This window comes from Lutzomyia longipalpis, chromosome 2 (genome assembly GCF_024334085.1).
Source record: "Lutzomyia longipalpis isolate SR_M1_2022 chromosome 2, ASM2433408v1".
Classification (NCBI taxonomy): domain Eukaryota; kingdom Metazoa; phylum Arthropoda; class Insecta; order Diptera; family Psychodidae; genus Lutzomyia; species Lutzomyia longipalpis.
In genome coordinates, this window is record NC_074708.1 from 16,241,788 (window position 1) to 16,263,201 (window position 21,414).

The window sequence follows — 21,414 nt, forward strand, 5'->3', positions numbered from 1 at the left end:
TCGATGACATTGATTGTTTTTTTTTCTTGTTCTTTAGTTTGGGGGTGTGAGAAATTGTCTCTTGGTCGCTTTTCTTTTTCTTACCCCCACCCCGCTATGTGGGGATGTAATAAATAACTCTCAATATTGCAAAATACATTCCACTTGAGAGTGGAAAAGATGTATCCAATTAAATTATGGAAATTTATCTGGCGAATGAAATAAAGAGGGATTCATTTAAATTAATCATTTCGAATTTTTCATACATTTTCCTGTTTTTTTTTCCCCATCCGCAGCATTTTTTTTTCTCGGTGAATTTTCCACTTCCAACTTTGATGCGGGGGAGTGGTGTTGTTTTTATATATTTATCTTTTGGGTTGGAGGAGAGTACAGAACGTGCGACAGCTTTTTCACTGAATGGGGAGAAAATAGAGGGATGGGCGGGAAAAGTGGAAAAGAATGTGGCTATGAGGAAAAAAAATCTTCACGGCTTGACTCCTACTCTGGGGAAGACGTCGCATTTAATCAGAAAAATAATAATCCAAATTGGATGAAATATTTCTCAAGATGATGAAGACATCAACGAGACACGCATCGAGACAACATTCTCTTGGGAGGAATTTTTCCAGACAACACCTCCTCACGACGATATCTTTATACCTACTATATAACAAGCACAAGAGGGACCGTGGGTGATAGATCTCCAAGGAAATTTCAGCGTTAATGCTTGAATCTATGAAAATCATTGTCCAACCCTCTAAACCCATTAAATATCCAATGTTTTTCCTTCCAAAAAGGGAGCAAAAGTATTTAGTCATTAAAATTGAATTTAACTTGCCTCATTGACTCACGAAAGAAAAACCTGTTAATTTTCCTCTTTGTCCCCTAAAATTTCATATTAATTTTCCCGCTATTTTATTTTATCTCAATGAAAAAATCTCTTGGAAATATTGTGTTAAAAATGAGGTTTTTAAGAACCAAAATTGGCTCACTTTTCGCTCATTTTATTGCTGCTGTAAGTTTCTCTTTTTCATTGCTAAATGTCTCAACAGGGGACTCCTCTCGTTTGACCCACGTGAGAATATTTTCTTCTTTTTCCGGGGAGGGTGAGTTAAGAAGAATACAATCGGTGTGGGGGCGTTTTATATGGCAAAAATAAAAATTGTGAGTCATTTTTTTTTGTCTGCACCAATAGTTTCGTGGAGTCGAGAAGAGAAATTTATTGTGTTTCACATAAAATGTAATATGGAAAATCCCTTTATCTTTTTGTGCCTCTTCTTTTTTTAAGGGTGGAACATCTATACTTTTTTTTCACGGAACTGTGTGGGTGTGAATGGTGGGTAAAAAGGTGAAAAGGGTTCAACTCTAGCGTTTTATGAGTGTCTAAACGGGATTAGCCTCCATATTCGAGGAGATTTAGTGTCACATTCGTACCAAATTTCCTACATCAGTTACAGCAAAAAAGAGAGAGAACAGGCGCAACACCGAAAAGAGTCAGGAAAAAAATGACATATTTAGATTCTTCCTTTTATGTATATACTTAAATCTACATCCTCTCTTTATTCGTTCTGCAAAACACAAAAAAACTCGAAGAAAAGAAAAAGAGCTCCCCACCAAGTGGACAAAGTGCGAGCATTTCAAAGGAAAATAAGATAAAAGAGTGAGAAATTTAATAAACAAGAAGCTTCTTCTTGTTGATTAAAGATAAATGTTAATATAACATTTTTCCAGCTTCTTTTAGTTCCCTTTTCAAAGTCTCTCCCGTGACCCATCGGGCGAGTTATTATTCCCGCACCAAAGGAAGATACTTTATAATTTCATTCACGTCTCGACTAATTATGAAAATTCACCCTCATGTCCATCCCATAGGGTTAAACTTACATTTTAATGGAAAAAACACATACCTTCGGCTCTCTTTTGCAATTGAAACCCTCCCTGGGCTTTCTCTGCCCCCTTTTTTTTAGCACCTTTCTGTTTGGTGAGATCTCCCACTGACAAGGTGGGAAAAAGGTATGGATTCATGGGGGAATTTCTCCAACATAGATAAATTTTGAAGAGGATGTGATAAGGGATGATCCAGCAGAATAAATGTCTCAAACGGTTTGAAATAGAGAGACACATGAGGTGGAGAATTTTAGGACGGACCGTGTGGGGGAAAGGCTTTCGTATGTCCATTCAAAACAACCCCTAATTTCGAATTGGTAGATATTTATTTTATACACACGACAGTTTCTTTAGTATTGAAAGGGAAATGTTAGGAAGTATTTATTCAATTAGGTTCCTTTGTCTTTAATTTTGTTACCCTTTAAGTGAATTTTTAATTTTTGAAATAAACATTAGTTTGATTATGATAATAAAACTATTCAACTGAAAGCTTTCCTTTATTAAAATGCAATTAAATTCAAATCACATGGAACAAGTTGGGATGTCTAATAAGGTAAATATTACAACACATCTGTATATGGAAAATTTTTAATTTTCTATTTCCATTTTCCTTTCATTTTGAAAGTTTCTCAGCATTGAATTCACAACAAAATACATTGTACACACATTCTCTCAAGTCAAACTTGGGCGAAGAGAGAAGGTCTGTCTCTGATGAAGTTAAAACTAATATTGAAAACTTTACAAAATAGTTTTCATTTAACTTGAGAAATGTATACTGTGAGCATGAAAACTTCACATTTGCCAAACACGTGAGACATACAACCACTTATGCTTCCATAGAAAATATAATTTTGCTAAATTGAATTTTTGTGATATTAATAGCCTTCTTCTAAAAAAAATATCATCAAATTACAAACTTTTAAGTCTAAAGCGGAAGTGCGATTTTTCGTACCGGAAATCAATGGCTTAAGTGAAGTTAAAAGGATTAAATTCACACAAGGAAATTTTTGTCCTGTTTTTTTTTTTTTTTGGTAAAGCACAACAAACTTTTATGTTAGGTTGTGCTAAAAGTGAAGCTAATTGCGCGATTTTCCGAGAAGTTTTCTTCAACCAGATGATTTTTTTTACATCGAAATTCTGTTACAACATTTAGTTTTTTTTAGTTTAGCAAAATGTAAATTTTGCTAGAGCATAAGCTCATAAAAAATTATAGAAGGAAGGAACTTTTTTACATACCTATACCTTTGTTATATATAAAATGAAAATTGTCAGGGGATATTCACTAGAAATGTATTTTTTTATGGAAAATAAATATATAAAAGGTTTTAGTTACAAAATAGTTATTTATTAAATAAACTTATAGAGCTTTAGTAGTAAATATGTAAAGTAGTGAGCATCCCATATCTCTTTCACATAATTCACATAGCACAATAAATGGAGTGAGAAGGTTAATTTATAAACAAGCTGTAGCATAACTCATTGGTGCTTTTAATTCATCTAAATGTACTCTGAAGAAAATTTACACTTTTGATTTGTGATACAAAATTACCCCCAAACTCCTCACCCCCATCCATCGTATCTCTAACAGACAGCATACTCTCACCCCTTGGGTGATTGTTATTTCATACAATCTGAACTTTTCACTTGATGGAGTTCGCAAGTGTACTGGGTGGGTCGTGTCGTGTTGTGTGAAAGTTCAACATGAGGGTGAGTGTGATGATGATGTAAATGTTAGCGCGCGGGGGTGACTCTTTTTTTTCCCGCCGTACGCTCATCATGGAGCCATGTGGATGCTGTGTGTGGCGAATGGAGCCGGCAACATGGGGAGCACAGGGAGTTCATTTGTACTCCATGCCATAGTATACAATTGAACTTGGGGGAGAAAATGTTCCACAGAACGGGGAATGGAGATGCTCACGTGCTGGGCATGCGTGCAGGGGTAGGTGGGAGATGTGGAAAAGCTCCCACCTCAGGCTTTTAGCTTGAAATTCCATCAAACAATCTGCTCCAACGTGGGCCACTTGACAATCAGCCAAACAGTTTAACGCGTGTCTCCATCGGGTGAGCCTCCTGTTCACTTTTCAACCCTTTGATAGGCTGTCACGAGTTTTTTTTTTTTGAGCGATCTGTGTGTACACGAGAGATTTTCTCGGTTGTTGGTTTCGCATTTCATGAGCTGTTGTGGGGATTTGTGTGACGAGACATTGTGGATTTTCAGTGCGGAAAAAAGTATGTGTTGGGAAATTCATGGAATTTTTATGAATTAATAAAATATGTAGTAAATAAAATGCCGCAAGGTGCAATACGCAAAAAATACACACCACTGTGTCTGTTCTCGATGGTCCATCGTGCATCGTACGGAAGCCACAGTTGGGACGTGTTGCCGTGATAAAAATGCACTGGGGGTGATAAAATGTGGAAAAGGTGAATTGTTTGGCGGCTAAAGAAAAGCGGAATGTTGAAAATGCACTATGTTGTTCACTTTGTGTGCTAAAATGGGCGTACACGAGTAAATATCAAATGGTAATAATTCATGAGGTGGCACGTGTGTGTGTTCATGGAAAATCCAGCTTCAATTTAATTACACAAATTCTCGTACAAACCACCCCCCGGCCAACGTACAATTTGTGCAAAATATTTTCAACCCCCTAATCCCACTCACGACCCACCCATTCCATTGCATTAAATGCAAAATGTAATACACTCACGAATCACGGTGGCAAAATAAATTCTAGTGTGTGCTATCTAATGTGAAAATGAAAGGGCTTTGCTGCTAAGATATGTGCGGAATATGAATAATATACCACGACCATTGCAGTTGCATATTTCCACGTTTTGTTGTGTAAGTATACGGATATAGAATGCTAAATCTCTGTCAGAAAAATGATACTAACAACACATACCATCCGCATATTTTACCATTCTTGTGTATCGCATTGTTTCATTGTTGGGTACTCGCACCCCCGCACCATCTCACATTCCATCGTTCAACTCTATATGAATTATGTGCCACACACTATATTTTATCCTCGTGTGAAATATTCATACCGCCGAAATGTAACTAATTTCTACACAAAATACATCATTAATTGCAAGGGGATGGTATAACCTCTTTTTCTGTGAAGAAAAGTTACTTTTTGTTGACCAAAATGTATGAGGAATTCTCGAATCTCGATCAATCTCGACCGATTCCCGAGAAACACGTTAACTTTTTTTATATTAATAATGTTATTTCGATGATGAGATAGGGATCAATCGAGAGCTAATTAAATGTACTTTCGACTGCAAGTGGAATTGTGCAAATTGATCCCTTCTTTTGATCGGAAGAACCTGCTGCCTCACGAAAAGTACTGATTTCTCGGGGTTGAGCATCACCCTGATTAATTGGCTCTTAAAGTTCACAAATATAAGAGTACTGTCTTCAATGTCTAACTTAATTTGAGAATCGGTGTGTAGTGGGGGGGATTTAACACTCTACAAATGAGGTGAGTGGGATCTTCTTTCATTATTTATTAAAGCTGGTTTGATACAAGATCACTTCATACATAGGAAAAAACCTACGATTAATTGTGGTGGAAGAAAGGCAAGAAAATATGATCTTTTTTAAAAGTTAGAGACTTAATTTCTGGATTTTGAATTTTTTTTTTAGAAATTCTCTGTAATTTAACAAAAAAAAAACATTATTTCTATCTTCAGTATATTTACTTTTTTATTTAAATTAGTTTTTGCAAAATTTAACCGGGCCAGCAATTTCTACAAGGATTTATAGCGTACAAATATTTAAAAAATAAATATTGATATTTTTCAACATTTTCCTTTTTGTACACAAAGTACTTAAACTCATAAAATGTAATTTCACTAAAAGTTTGTTTGAGTAGAAAATTTGTGGTTGGATTGTCAAACGATTAAAAGCGCAACTCTTTAGAAAGATTTTAAATTTATTTTCAATTGAGATAGTTTAGATAACAATTTCCTCAAAATATCCTGCATAAAGTTTTGAATAACATGGGAATGCAAGAAACACATGTTCTATTTTTAATGGTGAATTTTCGGAAAAATGATTCATGAATAAAATTTATCATGCACCATTTAGAATTTAGATGAAGAAAATTCGTATGAAGAGTTAGAAATGTCGAGAAATGATTTGATTTATTGCATTCTTTCGTTTTCTAAAAAAAAATAAATTCTTTTGAAACATTTTCATCATACTTTCATGCATAATTTATACAGTATTTGTCTGGTTTTATACAAAAAAGAAAATGTGAAGCAATTTGTACTTTTTTGAGTTAAAATAAAGCTTAAATTTTTGAAGCTTTTTTAACTCGAACATCATGAGAAATTGTCAAATCAACATTCACTTTATAATTATTTTTTTTCAACAATGAAAATTTTTAGCGAACCTAAAAATAAACAAAAACTTCTCAGCTTATTCTAAATCTTTAAAACCTTAATCACTCTTGAGGATTTTGCTTTATTAAAAACTTCAGCTTCAAAGTTTTTCCTTCATGTAAAATTCAACAATCTTCACTGTTCGTGACTTGAAAAGAATTTGGCAACAAATAAAACTAAATTTAGTCACTTGTAAAATGTTTCATTTCATACTATTTTAGTTTAATCTTTAAAGTTATTTGAAGAAATTCAACCGATTTGTAAAGCTTTATTTTGTACAAAAATTAGAGAATTCAATGAAAAATGAACTTTTTTGTTTATTTTTAAAAATACCGAAACGTGCAAAATTACCCTGATCTCCCCTACATTAGAAAAAATTTCTCCGGAAATAGGAAAATTAAAAGGAAAACATTTAAAAAAATTATAGGTATTTATTACTAGAAATTATCATAAATTTTAATTTAATTAACTAATTAAATTACATTTAACCCATTTATGCCAGATGTACGAATTTAATTTTATTTAATTTTGTTTTTAACTCATACAGTATAAAAATCGATTTGAATAAATTCAACGTTATCTGTTCTCAGAAAAAATATGAAAAGAACGTTATAATTTGAAATACATACATATTAACTATTCTTCTATAGGAGAGACGATTTTAGAATTTAGATATTATTTTTTTAATCAAGAACTGGAACAATTCTCAAATACATAGCGCATGAAAATACAAAAATAGCAAAAGATAGAAAAAAAAATCATTTTTTTTAAATTTGTACCATACATACCTACAACGTCTGCTCCAAATGGGTTAAATTTAATTAAATTTATTATTATTAAACATACTTGTCATTTAGTTGACATTCCATTTATTGAAAAATAATTACATTTTCGCGTATTTTGATTTTACAATTGATGCGCATTTTTCAAGCTTTTTTTTTGGTCAATTAATTTTCATATTAGTTTTTATAATTAAATTCAATATAAAATGCAAATTATTTTACTATAACTAGTTGGTCTTTTGAAAGCAATTAATTGAATATGTATAGAAGCATTTCAATAAGGTTAGGTATTTGAATATACAAAATGAACTTTTGAGACGTTTACGAGTCTTAGATTTGGGTGTAAACAAAGTGGAATAAGAGATGAGTGTAGCAATAGACTTCTTAATAATATTTGTTAGGAGTTTATTCTGATTCTGATACAATCTGATTGTAGATTTTTAATGTTATTAAAAGATTAAAACTTGTAATTTCGGTTTATATACATAATCTTCTAACGGAAAGTACCTACATTTTAATGCAGAGGTGAGTGCTTGTATTGTAAACTTCAGATTAGAGCAAGGATTAAGACTTGGAAAATAAGTATTTAAATAAAAAAAAATTCATAGAACCAAGAAGAAATTATTAGCCATTTTTGTATCAGTGAATCAATAGAGATATTTTCTCTGTTCCCGATGTCATGTCCATTTTGCTTCAATATATCACATTCCTCTATTGTAAAAATCCATCAAAATTTTACGAGTGAAATGGAGAGAATTGCGAAATAGTGACTTCCTAGAATCTGCATATTTCAATAAAATTCTAGATTGGAAAGAAATTGAAAATCGAACAAGTGCATCCCTTTATGCAAGATACTTTAGACATTTTTTATGCATTGTTTTGGTATTCAAATTTAAATTGCTTAAATTTTTTAGTTTTATATTGCATCGAATTTTCAACTGTTGAGAAATTCACATGAAAACGTAGAAGAATGTTGAAGAGAGAAATAAGGGTATATAGGTAGATAAATTAATCCAACTTTTTGTGCTTGATTTGAGGTTTCATTGGATTTCATAACCTTCTTTTTACTTAAAAAAATTAGTTTCATTTGGACAAAAAAAAAACAATTTATTTAAAATATCTTGTCTCTAAATAACCCCATGTTCGGAAGGGCATACAAAAATATCTCTCTTACATCCTGATGAGTGGAAAACGTATTGCACATCGTATGCTACTGCATAACGTATTGCACGGTGTGCTGAAAGAGAAACCCCTCATTGGGTGAATTTTGAAAGGAAAAAGGTACAACAATAGCACCCAAACTAAAGCAACGAGCTCGAATCTGTGGGATTTACACGAGAATACCCAATTGGATATTCTTTGAAGGTACTATTTAACTTGAGGCTTTGCATATATCACGTGCTTGTTGCAGCAAATCCGCGGAATAATGACTTTCTTTTTTTCCCACCGTGTCCCCCCCATATATTTCGCTCACGCCCCACGTTGGGGATTTCCCGCGACGTGTGCGAGAAAAAGTATATTCTCTCGTTTTTTTTGGGGTCTGATTAATGCATTTTTGTGCTTCCTATGGGGGTGCAAGAAAATATTACCTTTTTATATACGATCAAAATATATTCAGCTCGTATATTGATTTATTTGATGTGACAATGGATTGCACGAAATGTGAGAAATTGATTCACTACACGACACTCTTGTTTAGGAGGTTTCATGTTTAAACACTGGGTGGGGTTGTTCCTTCTGCTGCGCGGTTGTCTGTCTTGTTTTTTGGGATAACAACCATGAAGAAGGGGGTGCTTTGGCATAACACAATACGCGGTTTTATTAACCGTATGGCTGGGTGAGAATGCACAATTTTACACCCCAAGGATGATATTTTACCATCACTTTTAGCTATTATGGGTGATGGCGTGCATGCTTTGAGATATTTCCCAAGCACTTTTCATCCATTTCCACCTTCAAAAGCTCCTTGTCTCGTTTTCTATTGCCATGGGAGTGGGACGAGGGTGGTGGTGGAAAAGCTGCAATCAATCATGTGAATCGGTTACACTCATACAACTTACTCTGTGTGTACATGCCAGTTAAACACTTTAATTTTGTATTTGATCTTCATGAAAGGAAAGGTATGGTTAAAGAAGGTAGGGGAGACCAGGGTTAAAAAAGTCACTTATGGGTTTGGAAAAAGCTTAAAATATCATATTTTCTAGCTAGATAGAACAAAATGATCTAAGAAAGAGTTATAGGGCAGTAAATTTCCTAAAGAAATGAGCTATACATTACATTTAGCTTTATCTATTTGGGAAATATGATATTTTGAGCTTTTTCTAAACCCGTAATTGACTTTTTTAACCCCGGTCTCTCCTACATAGAAGAGAATTGACTGGAAAAATTGATTTTTTATTTCTATGTTAGCCACCTTCAAAAGTGATAGAGTATTCTCAGAGCCCAAAAGACTCAATGAGATGGAGACGCCTGGTGGTATGTTGACATTTTCAATGATAAAACAATATTCACAAGGCGGAAAAATTGCCGGAGCGAAAGTGATAAAATCCGAGGAGAAGCAATATAAGTGGGAAAGGGTGTAAAGATGTCGAGGGTGACTTTTAGCGCCATTCATTTATTTTTGTGGGCACGAATGGGGAGAATTTCTAGCATATCGTTCCTTTTTATTGTATCCAATGTGAAATGGGATATCTTTCGGCGAAAACTAGACAATTTCGTGCGGTGAAACAAGCCATTTTCCCTCCCTTGGTCTTTTGATGGAGCTCCATACCTCCCCCAACAAACCATTTCGAGTGTGTCTGTGTGTGAGCATTAAGGAATCCATCATCCATCACAGGGAACAAGTTGAGAAAATAGCCATGACAGTATATGAGATGAGAAAACAGTGTCGTAACTTTAAGTATCTCCCACAAGACTCCTTCGCTCTCCTCGGGTATTTCATTTTAATCCTCAATTTCAACACACACACACCCACCCACGTCTCCTCAAGTACTTCACTACGTTGCAACTTTCCAAGCTACATAGCATGAAAGAATTATTAATTAAATGTAAGTAAGGAAAATAGTTTTGTGGATTCCAAAACTCGCCTTTTAATCCACTCCTGGTGCTGTGGACACGCAAATTTCAACAGCAGAAGGAAACAATTCAATTTTCTATTGCACAACTTTTCCCGCATTGGAAGTCGAAACGAGTTTTTCAAGCTTGAATTTTGAGCAAAAGATTTTTCCTTTTCTTCGCTCTATTTGTATTTCCTTTCACCTTTTCATTTTAACATTTCAAGCACAAAACGAATTTTCGCCTTCACCACGTGAACTGCAACAATGTTCAACAGAATTTAGATAAGGCAAGTGGAAAAAAAGAGTCATGCAATTTGTCCGAGAATTTCTTATAAAGCATAATAAGTTATGTGGTTGTTTGAACAAGAGATATTAGGAATGAAAAGAAAATCTTAATATGTCTATTCTTTTTGCAGCTTTAAACAAAGCTGTTAATTTTAAACTGAAAGTTTAAAAGTTTGTTTCTAAATTAATGATAATGCAATTTTCAAACCTGTGCCTAATTTTGAAAATAGGATTAAGTCTTCTAATACAATTGTTCACAGTTTATTCAATAAGTTGAATTATTATTGTTCGAGAGAATCGTATTTTGTATTTTTATTCTAAAGATATTAACCCGGATATGTCGAATTTTTAAATTTTTCTTTGAATTTTTTTTTAAAACTGCCCAGAAAAGTCAAATCTCAACAAATAAATTCAAATCAAGAGTTCTTCTTTCAAAAACATTTTAAATAAATTAATTATTAAATTAACTAAATACGGAGCAAAGAGCAAATCTATTCAGGAAAATTGATTTTCTTTGAAATCAACTGGCTATGTACACCAAACACATAATTAATATCTTAATAATTATATATTTGTTTAATGCTTTGTGTTTTCCTTCACTCACAACACACCATATTAAGGGTACTAAAAGTTTTATTTTGCAAAAATTACTGCAGCAAACACAAAACGTTAAAATTCAAGTTAAGAGAGCAAAAATAGTCTTATGAATAAATTTCTTCATTTTAAACTTTAATTTTATGGGTAGTGAAATTCTGCAAAGGCTCATTCGGTGTTACTTGTGTAATAATATTATACGCAAACACAAATGGAATCATGCTATATTCGTATTATATGATGAAAAATAAAACTAAGGAGATAAAATGTTAATAATGCTTAAATTTCTGACAAAAACTCTTGTGCGAAACTTTCCACCAACAAGGAGGGAAAAGTAAAAAACACCCTGTTTGTTTTTTTTTAGGGATGAAAACTGCTGAAAAACCAGGGAAGACCTGAAAAACATTAATTAAACATTCATGAGAGGAAAAGTAGCATAAATTAGAAGATTTTGAACGAGAGAGCGTGTATGTGTGGGAAAAATAGAATTTAGCATGAGTGTATGTAATGAATGGATCTGTACTGCGGCGTGGAAAGTACCTCAATTATTTAGTTATTTTGCAAATCTCTTTAACTGTGTAAATTTAAATCCCTAAATTGTTCACATTGCCATCCCTCCACGATAAACAAAAATTACATATAACCACACATAACGGGCTTTTGTGGTGTATATAATGGAATGAAAACGAATTATAATGGAAAATATAAATTTGATTGAGTGTATCATAATTCATGATGAACATTATGTACGTATTCCACAAATACATAAAAAAACTTTCAACAAAAGGGGATCGTAAATAAAACTCCCTTGCATGTGATCAGGGTGATTATCAGCATAGGGGATCATCATGCGTTGATTGATTATGGAAAAATTTGATTGGGAAATTCATTATTCAATTGAGTGCGAATTAACATTTTCGTTTCTGTTGGATTTATACCCAAAAATCCATTCGGATTGGTCACGTTTACAGGGTGTTTTTTTTTGCCTATTCCGGAAAACTCCTCCCTCAGAAAATTCTGGTTGCATTGAATTCACAAAATATACACACACACACCGAATCGGTTTATATGGTTTTATATTTAAATTATATACATACATATGGAAATGTAATATTTAATTATTCAAAACGAATTTAAATGCGTATACGCTAAAAAGTTTTTCGTTATGTGAAAAGCTGTTGGTAAATGCGCAAAAATAAATATGTGCATATGACCGGAAATGACGCGGTAGGGAATATTTTTTCGATTCAATTTTTTTGCGCCAAAAAAGGGGAGTTTGCGAAAATATCCATGGAGTAACACGTAGAGCAATTAAAGAGTAAATAACAGGGAAACTTCCGATTCTGTTTATTGCGTTTGCACAGGGGAGGTGTTAACACCTCTTTGCCATCTTCCAATACCAACGTTTTGGGCACTCTTTTGGAACGATGCTGTTGCCCTGGCTGTTGCTTCCAACATAGAGTGTTACACGAAAATTCGATGTAAGGGGGCACTAAATTTCCTGAATACTGTGCTATTTTGGAGGTTCGTTGGGACTTTTAAGAGGTTAGTAATAGTAAAACTGGGTGAATAGCATCAAGTGCAGTAATTAGAACTCTATTCACAAAGAAAATTAACAAAGATTTTTGTGGAAATATAAATTTATTTGGGATGAAGGAGGGAGAACGTAAAGCGAACAGCGATATTCAGAGAATTACGATATATAGTTATTAAGGAACTGTGATTACTTATTGCCCCGTCCTCCCCTATTGTTTAAAAAAATCTAACTGTGATTAAAACTTGGTGCAATTTTATGTTTAATCTGATTAAATATATCTATGTGTGATAGAAATTTGTTGCAAGAAAAATCTGGCAAAAATTAAGAAGAAATAGAAAAGAAATGTGAAACTTAGAAACAAAATGTCAAACGTTGAAAAACAAGATAAAGCCTTTGAATCATAGAGCATTAGAAAAGAACAAAGAAAAGTTAAAAATTAACATCAAAAGTTAGATACATTTTAGGTTGGAAAAACTTTCAATCTTTTGTTTTCACCCCCGAGTGCATACACCTATTCGATCACCTTTCTGACTATGCTTGTTTAGGAACTTATCACATAAACCTACAGACTCCGGTTTGGCTCTTGATAATATGCTGGTACATTTTGCCCCACCGGCAACACTCTGGGGTCATCCGGCATTGCAATCCGCTACGGAAACATTTTACATGTCGCCACACATGACTCAGAGAACCTCCAGCAATATTCCCGGATGCTCTCTCACCAACAACATTGGTAACATGGTAGCTATATATATAGTAGCACAACGTGTGACAATTGTCGAAATGCGGAATAAATTCAGTGCTTGTGCAGGTATTTATTCGGAAAAGAATTTTCTCATTCTCCGTTTCAACACAACCATATTAAAATATGCTAAACATGGGGTATGCCGGTTATACCCACTAATAACCTAAAATCGATAATTCGAAGAAATCTAAAAATTTTCCATAACCGAGGAAAAAGTTAAGGATTTCGTTCAATTGATGAATTAAATGAGAAAATAAATTATTTAAGGATTAACCAAATATTTATTTTTAAAATTAGAATACATTAATTAATTAAATTAATTATCGCAATAAATATTTTACGGGTATTTCATATAACATTCACATTTATGTAGGAATTATACTTTTATCGTAATTACCAATAGCTTCATAGGAAAGTTCATTTTAATTTGGAATCCAAAATTAAATGCCCGTTAGCATGCAAATAGTAATTTTATAAATTTCATCAACAACATTGATTCGAAATATGGAGCTTAATGGAATCGAGAGAGAGCAACAGTGAAGTCATAAAGGTGTTGCATTGTTCTGCGGGGCTTCTGAATGAGGTGTTGGAGGAAGTAAAACAAGTCCAGTGATTTACGGCGCAATGAGAAGTTTCCTCCAGGAAACTTTCTTAACTATTTTCTGATTACGTGTATTGCAAAGTTAAATTTTCCTGTACGTTTATTATTTTCTCCAGCTTGTTCACGTTCGATTCCGATCGTCTATCACGTGTTCCATTTTCTTCGTGTTATGGTAGCAAATGATTGGGTGGGGAAGGTGCTGTGGGATATTTTGGGGAAATTCACTTTGGAAATATTAAATGATTTCTCGTGTTTTTTGTACTTCTTTTCCTTCGCTCTTAGTCACTGTGCTGCCATTCACTCCTTTTGGAGGGTGCCGAAAAAGGAATAAAACTGAAAGGATGTTCAAGTTCATGGGCAGATAAATTGAAGCGAAGTATATTGAAATTAAGAGAAAATTCCCAATCCATCATTTAAGAGGAAAATTCAGAGTGAGAATTGTTGGTAATATTGTGTGGGGATGAGAAGGAGCTTTCTGCAGATGGAGAGACTTTGAATTTTCATTGACATGCTCATGTCGAGAGGAAAGAAGAAGTGCCAGAGAACACGGAAAAAGCTAAGCTGAAAGAAAATGGATAAATTGTATTTGAAGCTGGCATGTATCCAGCATTATTTCATTTACTCCGGAATGGAGCAAATCGTCCTTTTTTTTCTCTGTGTTACCCAAGAATGGGTATCTATGTAACTAACCAATGCCCCAGTGCACCCAGTGTATTATTTTCCACAATTTCCTCCATCAAGTGTTTTCCAGTTGTATGTACCTACATACCTATTGTACATAGCGAAAAATGCATCACGCGAGCATTTTCCCCAAAAATGAATTATTTTGTTATGAATGGGCCAATTTGTTGTGTTCACTCGGTGTTAATTGACCGAATCATTTAAATTGAAAAGTGAGATATGACCGATATGACAGAAAGAGAGATAAATGAATTTAAATAACATTGTGTTATTTTTAATTGATTACACGAAACGTGTATATTTTGAAGATGACTATTCAAATTATCACCAAATTGATTTCACGCATAAGATTAATTAATTTAATAAAATTCACCACATTTTATAATTGTGATGAAATTTTGACGAATTCTCTTTAAAAATTTTTACCACAAAAACCACGTTGAAATTAAATATTTCTCCTTCTAGTAGTAATCTGGAAATAACTGTGAAACAACTAAAATGTGTAGATATTAAAGTGAAAATTTTCCCACTTTCCCCAATATTAATATACTTCTTATGTGTGGAAATTTTCACGAGTAAAGCGTAATTGAGACTTTTAACGGTTGTTCTTAATTTCAATTTCCTTCACCAGGAAACTCCTTATACTTTAAGTTTTCTGTTAATACCATTAATGGGGTTTGTGCTAAAAGAAATATATTAACACAAATTGCAGTTGCTTGAACATCGATTCAGGTGTTCAACTGGGAAGCTTTCTCGCTTTACTCTCTTACGTACAATGCAGCTGGGTTCAATTTAAGACACCTTCTTTACATTGAAAAGGATCTTATGCATTTTATTTCGATGACGACATATAAAACTGAATGAATTTCGAGCAGCAGAAAATCAATACTATGGAGATTTTCTTTGAAGGAGATATCTATTGAGAAATTAAATTTTTTCAGAAGCTTTAATTTTCTTGGTAAGGGTCTTAAAACATTGAAAGCTCTCTCATTTTCGCTGCATTTGAAGTGATGGAAATAGTTTTATTAATTCTATGAGCACTGCTAGTGCAATTTTCAATGCATTTATGATCTTGGAATTGGGAAGAAAAACTCACTTCAAAGAAGGTAAGATTTTAATAAATAATGGAAAATTATGTTGTATTGCAGATGCTACCAAATGCCGTGTTTTCCACCGGGATGATTCATGTGTGAAAAGTGGAGGAGACAGATGAGAGAATAGACTGCAGGTGCAATACAATTTTGCAGTTGCGTGTGCAATGATCTGCTCCTGGTGGTTGCTAATCTGCTGCTTCTGCACAATCGAAATTCTGTGGACTTGGCAATCAGTGGTGGTGGCGTGCCCAGCTGAATGTATTTGCTTGTCACAGACGCAGGTAAATTCACATTTTCTGCCCAATTTTGCAAATCTCGAATGCCCAAAAAAAAAAAAACGATGTTGGCTCACACTGCCCCCATTCTGCCAATCTAGGTCCTATGCAATACGGGTGGTTTGCGTGAAATACCCGCCCGTCTGTTGCCCGTGACAGTGGAAAATTTGGCCCTAACGAAGAATCACTTTCCTGTGATAAAGAGTGACGCCTTCGGTGGATTGCGTGCCCTGAAGAAACTCTCACTGGATGGAAATAATATCACCACCATTAAACCATTTGCCTTCCGCGGTCTGCCCAGGTTGCGTGAGCTCTCAATTCAACATACGCCCCTTGCCACTGTGGCTCAATTTGCCTTTGCCGGCTTGCAGAATATCACAACTATTCTCCTTAGTCACAACAAAATCCTTCGTGTCGAGGGGTATGTTCTTGATTTTCTATTTTCTTCCTTTTTCATTCTTCTGTTCAAGTAAATTCAACACTGCACAGATATATCACGAAGGCTTTAAAATATTGAATGAGTTTGAAAAGCTTTAACACAAGAAGCTTTTGTATATTTTTAAAGCGTTTCTTTATAATTTGCATGGCTATTTAATTATTCGAAATCGAGTTAAATTAATTTGGTGGATTTGATGAAATATCTGAAAATGTGTAGAAAAATGAACGAACATATAAAAAAAAGATACCCCTGTTAGGTTTGCCTTTGCGGGTACGTCAAACGTCCGCCTAATTCTGCTGTCCAACAACCCCATGCTCAAAATCGATACATCAGCCTTTTCGGGACTATCGAACGTGGAGCACCTCATCCTACCATCGGGTATTAGATCCGTGGAACCAGATGCTTTCGTTGGTTTGGACACGGTGGGTCTCCTCAAATTGGCCTACATGGATCTCACATCATTGCAACCATTCACCTTCCGCGGCCTCACAAATATCCAAGTTCTGTCGCTGCAGGAGTCAGATTTGGGTGTAATCTGCGCCAATGCCTTCGATGGTCTCACACATGTGGGCACCCTCAATATTCTCAACAACAAAATCGATTCCATCCAGGAGCTCAACATCACAGCCGCTCACTTCATTCGCCAAATCAAACTCCAGGGGAACCACTTGTTGGAGACCCCAGACCCAGAGACCATGATTATCGAGGGTGTGGAGAATCTCATTGTGGTCAACAATCACTTTCCCTGCGGCTGTCATATTCACACTCTCCTCGAGACACCTTTAGCCAATGGTACACACTCCGGCAGTGACTTCCTGTCCAAGAACTTCTGCATTTCACCACTGGAAGTCAACGGGCGGCCAATGAGTGACCTGGATTTGTATGCAATCGGTCGGTGTCAGGAGCAGGTAACAAGAGAGAACCTCGAAGCCTCCAGTGGGCGAACTATTAATTTCTACACAGTCCTATGCTCACTCCTAGCCACACTCTATCTTTCCGTGACCACATGGATGGGTAGCTGAGTGTTGAATTAGGAAGGGAGAATTTTGGGGTTCAACGAGGGTACTTTGTAAATAAATTAGAAACAGATTTTAAAAGAAAATTAACAAGGAAAAACCATGAAAAGATCGAATAATTGAAAAGGAAAGAACATCCATGAGAAAAATCACAATTTGAAGAAAAAAAATCAATTTTAAACAAACGGAATTAATTCGTTGAGTTTGGAAAGGATTTTAAATTGTTAAAAATTATTTTTCTGAAATTTATTAAATGGATAAAATACAAAGTGTCCTCAAGTTTTAAATTTTTAAAATAAAAACAGGAATAAAAGTGAAGTGAATGCAATTTTATGTTTTTTTTTATGTTATGTCCTTTTCAAACTCGACAATTCAATTAAAAACTCAACTGTATACATTTCAGCTGAAAGTTTTCTAATTTTTTAAATATGGAAAAATCTAAATAGATTTTAGTCAGTTTGTATGAATCCAATTTTTTTTTGCAAATTTGACATAAAAAAATAATTTCTAAATAGAAAAATTCTATATGAAATTCTCAACTAAAGAATTCTTCTTAATTTCATGAAAACTGTTTTATAAAGTGAAATTTTATTAAATTAGAAAATAGAATTAAAAACATTTAAAATTCTTTCTTTGAAAATAAAATGAAAATAATATTTTTGCAACAATAGTTTGAAGAATATGAAGAAAATTCACAAAGAAAAATATTTTTTCTATCACTTTGGCACTAAACTAATTAAAACAGAATAAAGTAAATGGAAGACTAATTAAGTTGTCTAAAAGATATCAGTGAATTCTCCTTTCAGATGGAATTTATAGAAATAAATTGCAGTGAAATTGTGCAACAAAACATATTCGACAAAGCAAACACCCAATGCCGTTAAGCTAACACGCAAAATATATAAATGAATGGTTTTGTCTGGCAGGTATAAACGCTAATTTAGTTATATCAGTTTTAAAATACATGCATATACCATAATGACATGGAAAACTATGTAATTTACAAATTTAGCGATCAAATTCATAAATAATAATATTATAAAAACATGGGATAGTCAATTTCATTGGTATCCCAGCTAAATATGTTCCCAGCAACATTATTTTGCCTAATATTTAGGCATTAACTCGTATAGCATAGAGGTATATGGTAATTCATTGCGTGATTATTCAAATTTTTGGTATTTCACTGTAAGATAAATTCATCAGTTTTACATTTAAAATTAAAATCCATTTGAGGTATTCCAGCATATCGTCCACAAAAAAGAGAGAAAATTCAATTAAATTTTGCCAAAAAGCAAAGAGGAGCGACTGTGAATTTGGAGTGTACATAAAATATCAGGTGTGAGTGATTTCCTTCGTCAATTGCAAATTAATGAGTCAATTTTTCATCAATGCTCTTTGATTTTGTAGAATACCTCGGTTAGCTGAAAATGTAGGAGGATAGAGTGCAATCAATATGGAATTCCTTTGGGGTATTGTTAAAAAATTCAGCCTTTGTAAAAAACGAACCACTCAACTGTGTTATTTTTAATTAAGTTTCAAAAAATAGCTTTTCTAACATTTTATAGGGTAAAAAAGGATTATTTTCACTAAAATGTACATATTAGAAATTTATTTTATATGCGATACTAGTTGTTTTTCAACATTCAACAATATTTTTATTCAATTAAATTGAAAGAAATTGGACTGGAAAGTATTTTCTTTTAAGGTTTCTGTCGGATATTAGAGAGTTGAATTTAACTTTCATATTCAAAGCTTGTGTTTAAAATAATCTTATACGAAACCATATTCAGGCGAGGACAAAAGAACACGTGTAGTTTTTTTATTGTTCAATAAAATTTTAAAAATTTCTCTCAACATTAAAAATTGTAAAATATCAAATAATATTGATTAATTAAATTCGGAATGGTAATAAAACAACAATAAAATAAAATTCATGTCTATCTGATTAATTTCTTTTGATTAATAAAAAAAAATATCATTATGTATACGAACATAGGACATTTTTTGATGAATGAAATATTTTTCCCATAAATTTTTGTAATGCTGTATATTTATTTAAATTTTTGCTTTATCATTTTCAGAATATATGGAGTGCCTATAATTATGAATTATTATAAAACTTATAATTGACTTGTTGTAGAATTACGAATGGATAATGCTGTGTTTAACAAAAAAAAAAAAGAAAGTTACAGCACTATGGAGAATTTGCATAAAAGTTACATGAACTTTAGCATAAAAAAATCATTTGAAAGAGTGAATTTTCACATATAGTCAGAGTAATAGAGTCAGATGGAAAAATCAGCATATATGGATACATGTTGGCTGACGGTATTTGTGAGAGAGAAAAAAGTGCAGAGAATGAAGGCAAAATAATCCAATAAAAAATGGATTAATGTTGGTGGTGTTTGCGAGTACATTAAAATATGAATGTGGAATTTATGATTAGCAAAATAATTGAAAAAAAAAGCATAAGAGGGTGAGAGGGATTTAAATAAACATACACAGTGTATATAGTAAGTAAAAAACATATAGTGAATAATTATAAATTAAACGATGTGTGAAACATATCCCCAGAAAAAAATAGACGAAAAAACGTTTAATAATTGAATTTACAATTCGTACTGATTTAACGTGACATCAATAATTCTATATACACGGAAAAAAGGTATTATTAAAAAATGTGAAATTAAATATTTTATGTTTTCTTAATTGGATTTTTCACCTACATTTTCCCTATACCGTCATGTTCACTTTTAGCCAATGGGCTCTGCTATATAGCATCGCATATTGATTTTTTTAACCCCCATTTATATGCCCCTATATCAGAGCTCATTCCACTTCGATGCGTATAAACAGTGCACATCGCATTAAAGTGAGGCATTTCACAAGGGGTCAACCATAAATTGACCCCCAACCCTGACCGATTAAAGGTATACAGAAACTTGATCGTGTAAGCTCACCAATAGGCTCATATATGAGACAAACACATGCCGATTAATTGTAATTCCAATCAATGCATTTATTTTTATTTTAAAAGAAAAAAAAACAACATTTTCCCACCAACGCAATGATTGGCATTTTATTGTGTGTGTTGTGTCATTAAATGGCCATGCCGCAGCCACTCTGATAATTTATTTACTTCACCCCAGCTTAATGACACAATAATTGGAGAATAATTGCACTTGATGCAAGAATCAATGTTTATTTTAGCTTGATGAGTTAAGATGGTTTCCCCAATGGTGTTTTTGATCAATACCAAACTTGCATTCTTGTCATGCTTTGCCAATTGAAGAGTAAAATTTAATTCTTTTGTCAAACACATTGAATTAAATCCTAATTATAGTTAAAAAAATAAAATGATGATGCTGCGAATGTTTCTTATAAAAATGCAAACTTAATTGCAAATTTAATATTTCTCTTAAAGGAAAATGCAATTAAAGAAAATCAGGATAATGGGCTTGATTCAGCGACCAAGAAACCCTTGAAATCTTTGAATTTTGTACTGAAATTTCAAAATTTCAAACGAATTTTAATGGTTTCTTGGTCGCTGAATAAGGCCCAATGTTGGGAAAATTAATATAAAGGATTTTGCACAAAAAGTTTATCTTAAACGGAATCATTTCATATTTTGAAATTAAATTGGGAAGGATATAATATCTTTTTCACGAAAGGAAAATTATTCATCTGCTTTTCCGATATTCGTCAAAGCCAAATTATCTGTTTCCCTAAGGAATAAGATTCTCCCTATTCTTTGCGTAATGTCCATCGGATAAAAACCTAAAGATCACGATTATAATATTAAAATAACTGCATATTCGGCTTTTTAGGAATGTTTTATGATCTTTTATCCATACTGAATGACCTAAAATGAACAACCTCATTTTACAAATGGACGGAATTTAAGAATTTCTGCGGTAAACAAGAGAATTTTGTGGATTTTCCATGAAAAATTTTCCCACAGAATTTTGCAATCTATGTTTTGGAATATTTTTCTCTCTCTTCCTAGTAGTGGAATTTTCATTTAATTGTTTTGTGCTGCTCATTTTGGAAATGC

General features: G+C 33.2%; 1 protein-coding gene across 1 annotated transcript; it reads left to right on the forward strand.

The window, feature by feature from the left end:
* The first annotated feature begins 3,798 nt into the window (after positions 1 to 3,798).
* LOC129790974 (chondroadherin) lies at positions 3,799 to 19,928 on the forward strand. The gene is made up of 4 exons (XM_055828835.1): positions 3,799 to 4,705; positions 15,682 to 15,908; positions 16,004 to 16,323; positions 16,598 to 19,928. The coding sequence occupies exons 2-4, from the start codon at positions 15,792 to 15,794 to the stop codon at positions 17,361 to 17,363; spliced, it is 1,203 nt and encodes a 400-aa protein (XP_055684810.1). The 5' UTR covers positions 3,799 to 4,705; positions 15,682 to 15,791; the 3' UTR covers positions 17,364 to 19,928.
* The last annotated feature ends 1,486 nt before the right edge of the window (positions 19,929 to 21,414 follow it).